Source organism: Rhagoletis zephyria, unplaced genomic scaffold (genome assembly GCF_001687245.7).
Source record: "Rhagoletis zephyria isolate East Lansing unplaced genomic scaffold, Rhagoletis_zephyria_1.1 Rzeph_scaffold_04700, whole genome shotgun sequence".
Lineage (NCBI taxonomy): Eukaryota > Metazoa > Arthropoda > Insecta > Diptera > Tephritidae > Rhagoletis > Rhagoletis zephyria.
Genome location: NW_016161783.1, coordinates 2132 through 8933, shown reverse-complemented (window position 1 = coordinate 8933; position 6802 = coordinate 2132). Strand labels below are relative to the sequence as shown.

Below are 6802 nucleotides of genomic sequence, written 5' to 3'. Positions count from 1 at the left end.
TGCTTACCTTGAATCAATGCGATTGAGTCGGTCCAAACGATTCAAACGTAATTCACGTAAATGGAATAGATTCAGGAAAGCTACGGCGGGTAACTGGCTGAAACGATTGCCGCTTAACGACAAGTATGTGAGATTGGATAACTTCGAGATTTGCTGTGTAGGCACCATCTGAAAAGATAAAAAATAAGAATTTACTAAAGTTTGCACAAAATTTATTATTTTTTTTTTATTGATTGATAAATTAAAGACTAGCTAATTTCATTTTATAAAAACAAAAATTTCCTTTAGCCAGTTTGAAGCTTATGTAAAGAAATGTCAAAAGCGCAACCTGGCTCTCATATGCACTCAATCAGCGAAATGCATAATAATTAGGTAAATATTGATTTTATTTGCATAACATGGCCACAACTTGATTGCAGACTAATCGAGAGGTAAACTTGCAGTTGGCAGCTGATTTATGGTAATTTTTTATTGCAAAAACAGCAAAGTATGAGTGTGTAAAGATCAACTGAAGAGGAGGGCAAAATATAAATATGTAGAAGTGCAAGAGAATAGTTTCAGTGCACATACATGAGCACAAATACATATAAGTCTACATATTTTCATAAGTAATAAAGGTAATTACTTTCATACCGAGTATTTGCATATGCATTATCAACTAGGTATATACATATGCTAATATGTATAAGAAATTATTGCATCAAAGTAAGTGCAAGGTAAGCAATATGCAATTATTTGATTGATTGAAATGGAAATTCGTGTTTGCTTAGTGCGCATGGGAGTGACACAAGGAAGATGCTCAAGAAATCGATGAAAGGGAGCATGACGAAAGTTTATAGTGAATGCATTTGCCATACAAAAACTTACATATGTAAATATGTATGATACATTCACTTAAATATAGGTTATGCATACTTTCAGAAATATGTAAATAGAATTTGAAATTATAAAAGATGAGAGACGAAATGTAAGAGAAGCAGAGCAGCTGATGCGAGACACATATGATTGGTAAAATGAATTACACCAATCGCTCTTCAGAATTTCTTATATACAGTGGGGAGCAGAAATTATTAATCATTTGAAAGGTTTTTAAAGTTAAAACTTTTTTTGTTATTTTTTCTTAAAATTATGCTTCATGCTTTAGCCAAAGCCTTATATGTAAATCAAACTTTCAGACTTTATGCAGAGCTTAGAATATTTAACAAAATTTCATTAAAATTTCTAGCTTTTTAATATTTATAGAATATATTTATTTTTTGCTAACTGCTTTTTCTGACGTTTTTTTCATATAACAAGCGCAATTTACAAAACTGGCGTTGATTTTTTTTTAATTTTTTTTTCAAAAGGTCTTGCGCATTTTCGTCCATAAGAAATTCATGCTTCAGTGCTTAAAGCCGTCAGCAAAAAAAAAAATATGAAAAATCAACGCGATTTTCTGCTCCCCACTATAAGTATGCAATGTATAAAAGTTTCTTAATTACCGTCATAAATCTTCTCAACACTGCACATAAGGTTCTATCGAGGAAACCGTGTAAAAGATTGAAGCAATTTATGAACCCAGCTAAATGGATCGACGCTTATTTACCACTTTTTTCGTAGCACAATGGAAGCTGAAAATGCCGGCTTCAGCGCCAGTTCCCGTAAGCGGAGCGTTTTCAATTTACAGAAGGAAGTTGGGCCAGCACTGAACGAGTACATCATAAATTACCAGTGTAAAGCAGCAATGGGCAGAGAGAGCTTTTAGTCTGCACGCGCCTCTACAAAATGTATAGAAAGCTTAAAAGAGCTTTGCCCGCGAGCAAGGCAGTGTCCATAACCGGAAGCAAAGAAAAGCTGTCGGCTCAAACCTCTCCAATAGAGATGAGAAGGCTTTTGGTGCTTTCGATAGAGCCATTCCACACCCAATTCGCATGTGTAGCGATCAGGATGCAATCAAAGAGCTTTTGAACAACATGGACACGATGTATAAATCAACGTTTGAGATAGCTTGCACATGTCGCGAGCATGGGTGATACTCCGCTGAAAATATATTTAAATTCAGCACCCAGAGATAGACAACGAAATCAAGGTTTCCTACGAACACAATGTAAGGACCAAGTGCAAAAGAACCTGCCTGAGCAACTCGTGGAACTTTGTTAAAGATAGCGGAAATTGGTAAATTTGTGTTTGTCTCGGCCAAATTTGAATAACTGTTGTAGTATCACATCAGAGGAAGAAGAAGAGTTGTAGGTAGAAGAAGAAAAGGAAAAATAATGAAAATATATCGCCTAGCTTTAGATATAGTTATAAACATGTGTATGTACATATGTATGTATGACCGAATGGATGAGTGTTTAATAATTTATTTATTTATTAGTGTACAATAATTTACAAAAGTTGTAAATAAATTATTAGCCGGTTTCATGAAAGCAATTTATGTAAGTGGAAAATGATTTTTATTTACTTGGATTAAAATGAAAAAAAAAAAACTGACAGAAGGCAAAAAATTATTTTTCGCTTAAATTGCTGGTGAAACCGGAAGTAAGTTTTGCTAAAAAACTCTTACATAATACAAATTCTGATTCACTTTCAATTCTGTCGCGCTGTGATTTCTATAACTAAAAGATTATTCATTTCTGCAGTTACTCTTTCGAATTAAATATACAACATACATTTACATTTTTCCTTTTATAAATTTTAGCGTGAGCTCCATTTAAATAAGCATGCACAAATGAAATGTAATATAAGCAAGCGCTTGCGTCTTTGCATGAATACATATGTAGGTAAATGTGTACTGTTTGTATAAAAACCACTGCCATAAAAGAAAAAAATGTATACCTGTAGGCTCGTAAAAGAAACAGTAATAAATAGAACAGCCCAGAATTGCTTTGAGTTAAATGAATATGTATACATATTTATAAAGAAGTCGATTTTACACCGCCTTATTATGAGCAAACCACAAAGTAGTGGGATACTTTAGAAAACTGCACGGTGGATTTGCGGCAAGAGTTCCAAAATTCTCAAAACAAAGTAGATAACGGAAATCAAAAAAAGAGCAAATTCGTAAGGCGAATGAAATACCAAATATTACTTGCGATGGCGCTATGAGTGTATTGTTGGGCTACTAATACAAACTGAACTGTACTTTATACCCTGCTGCAGAAGGTTTATTGCATATACATAAATACTTATGTGAGTATTAACTACATAAAAGCGCTGGCATACAAGTAAGCGAGCAGAATAATAGTCAAAAGGCGTTGAAGTGCACAGTACGAAGCTTTGAAATTTAAACTTTTTTTATTGCTTTAGATGCACACAGAGCACTATTCAAAATAGAGCATCAGCCGCTGAAATGGTGCGGAAGAATTCTAGCAAAAATATTTATTTTAGTTGTACTAAGAACTAATATAAATATTTATGTTGATAGAATAACAAAATATTTACTGCTGCAAATAGGTTAAAGTGCTGGTCAAAAGGCAGATAAGCAGTGTAATACAGAGTGAAAATCCGAATTATAAAACAGGAAAAGGCAAGCTAACTGAAAAGTGGCGTAGAAATAGCGCACGTAGAGCGGAAGTTAGTGTTGTGTTTTTTGTTGTAGTTAAGCATGAAAAGGAAGTTACGAGTGTTTGCTATATTGTATGTATGTACACGCCCGCAAATATACTGTTTGAATTGAGACCTAGTATAAACCGATGTGCCTTTTTCGGGTGATAAATATGTAGATTAAACTGTACTCTTAGCTAAAAAATTTCTAGAGCCCTGATTTTCGTCGCTCAATTTACTATTATTTTACTAGATTGCGTACTGGTGACATAATTAATGGACCCGCTTTATTTTTACCTATTTTGGCTATATTTATTTGATTTATTTATTTTTTGATATTTAGTTTAAAAGTGTACATACACACATTTCAAACTTTGAAAAAAATATTACCAAAACTTTAACAAAGTTTCAACAAAGTTTCAGATTTTTAATTCAGAATTTTTAGAATATTTTTGTGTATACAATTTTATGGCCTTTTCAATTTAAAGAGCAAGACCTAAAAGTTACCGTTCATTTTTAATATTAATTTTTTGCTGATAGTATCACTCATTTTTATTGGTGTAAAGTATGTTGGAAATCTTTTTTATATGGAAGATAATGTAAAACTGCTAACCCAAAAGTTTTTCGTAAAACTCTAAACAAAAAGTTTGAAATTTTGGTTAAAATTTGTGATAAATATTTAATTTTTGTACAAAGTTTGAAATGTGAATTTCTATAGTGTTTGATGTATAACTAGCTAAGCTTTTATGAAAAAATATTAAACATTAAAAAGACATAAGAAATATAGACAAAGCTGGTTAAAATAAGGCGTGTCTATTATTTCTGCTACCAGTATACGTATGTATGTAAGTATGTAGCTAAAAATGTAAAACAATTCCTTGTTTTTATATCCCTTCTGAAGGCATTTATAGCATTCACATATATATTTCTTCTTCTCACACGAAGCGTCTAATGCTCACATCTTTCCTGCATTTCAATACACTATCGGTACGCCATGTCGTATGCGCAACCTCTACACCTTTATCTGGGCGCTATTAAGTGACACCCATTTCATGTGACAAGCTTAGGTGGCAGCACGTGCAATGCCATCGCGATAAAAGCAATGCAATGCATTTGTTGCTGTTGTTGTTTACCTGCTTTACTGGTTTGTGGCTTTGCCAAGATGCGAATTTTGAGGTTGGATGATAAATGAATTGTGCTCTACATACACAATAGATACATATGTATATCCGACATTGCAGCTGAAGCACGTTGCTCTCGTTCGCATGAGATGTGGAAATCGATTAATATGGGGGGATTGACTTCTTATTTAAAAATTATGAGCGAAAAAATTGAACGTGCAAGAATTTTCGTTGAATTAAAAAATTTCCTTTACTTTTTAATTTTGGATTTGTTTTTTTTTTTAATGAACCCTTCTTTAGCGGCGTTTATGAGACATTTGAAACTTCATAAAGCGAAAAGTTTATCATATACCTATGTACAAGCGTGTGAGTAAAACTATGATTTTGCAAGCGCCAGCTTAATAAAATTTTTCACAACCACTCTCGTATTGCAAAATTGATCCTTTCATATTAGAATAACTATTTACTTAGGCACAGCATTTGTTGGAGCTTATTTGGCTTATCCAAGACATACCAAGTGGACCTTTTGACATAAATTTTCACTTTTAAATATTTCGTCCTGATTAATTTTTTACACAACTTCTATTCTCTTTTCTAATATTTGTTCAAATCACTTACCGTCAAATTGTTATCGGCCAAATTCAGATGCTTAAGCGTAGTTAACCCCTCGAAGGCGCTCAAATCCAACTCAGAGATCACATTGCCTCTCAGCGTCAGCACCAACAACTCGCGCAGCCCTTCAAAGCTATCGTTGCGCACATATTCCACCAGATTATCAGATAAATCTAGCGACTTGAGCGCATGCAAATGCTGCAAATTATTCGATGGCACATCCAGCAGCTGATTGTTTTTGAATATTAAAATCTCCAATGAGATCATATTGCGAAAACAGTTATCCTCCAAGCTGACTATATTATTATTAGTCAAATCGAGTTTTATCAGCGATGTCAGATTGCTCATTGCACTGGGATGCGCCACCTCAATGCGATTGTAACTCAAATCGAGCACCAATAAATTACTCAACCCCTTGAAGGCGTCCTTCTGCAATGCGCTCACCGAATTCCGACTCAAATTCAACGTACGCATATCCCGTTGATATTCGAAATTCTTCGAACCAAGCGTTTCGATGATATTCTGTGAGAGATCCAGTACTTCTAGCTTCATGTAGAAGGGCAGCGTAAATTCCAGATTACGTATTTTGTTTTGTGTTAAATTGATATACTTCGTTTCGGGATTCAATTGTATGGGCACATCTTCGAGCGCTGCGTCCACGCAATATGCCCGACTATTGGCATCGCCACTGATGCACTGGCACTTGGATGGGCAGAAGGCGCTCGTATGCGTAAGTAAACTTAGCAGCGTGACTGTGAATAGGAGGAGGAGTGTGGAAGGTGAGCAGGACGCGCTTATTTTTGTTAATCTATGTTGTTGCTGTTGTCGGTTTCGGTGGTTTGGATTGCAATGTAGTGCGTTCGCTGTCAGTTTTGCAGCAATTGTTTCGTTTTGCCATCTCACTGGACTTGTGCACGTTGCTTGTGTGCCCATTTTGTTGGTTTTGTGCTTGTGTTTGCTACGGAAGCGATCACTTCGTGCGTGTTGTTGGCTCATTTTTTTAATGTTTTTTTTTGTTGTTTTCTTTCAGCAATGTTTAATCGATCGCCTTTTTTTCAGTGTTGATTTCCTTTTCGTGGCATGTTGGGAACTGTAGGGGAAAAAAAGAAAAATATGTATGTTTTTATTAAAAAGTCAAAAACTATTTGCTTAGAGATATACATATAATTGTTTTTGCGACTCTCTTATAAGTTACTTTAAAACTAATTTGATGCAAGATACAGTGTTGATTTTTAAATACACAATGTTTTTGAAGTAAAATTTTTTTGTTATTTTTCCAGAAAAATATTGTCCAAGCTTTAACCAAAACCATATAATCAAAGTTTCAAACTTTGGATACAATTTGGGAAAATCTAACAAATTTTCCACTGAATCTTTAAAACATTTTTTGGGTATGCAGTTTGATCGCTCATATAATTTAAGACCGGCTAAAAAATCGCGTTGATTTTAGATAATTTCTTTGGTGTTTTTTTGTGTACATAAGTGCAAGTTTTAGAACCTGGCCTTGAGTTTTTTAAATTTTGTTGCGAACGATTTTTCGCATT

The 6802-nt window shown here is 34.1% G+C and overlaps 1 protein-coding gene across 1 annotated transcript; it reads right to left on the bottom strand.

The window, feature by feature from the left end:
* Positions 1-7: 7 nt before the first annotated feature.
* LOC108371091 (leucine-rich repeat-containing G-protein coupled receptor 6-like) lies at positions 8-6336 on the bottom strand (the record flags this gene model as incomplete). Its single annotated transcript, XM_017626585.1, has 2 exons — positions 5265-6336; positions 8-168 (listed from the first exon to the last, which is right to left on the bottom strand). Coding segments are annotated over exons 1-2 (1151 nt in total), but the record flags the coding sequence as incomplete, so codon positions are not given.
* Positions 6337-6802: the final 466 nt, after the last annotated feature.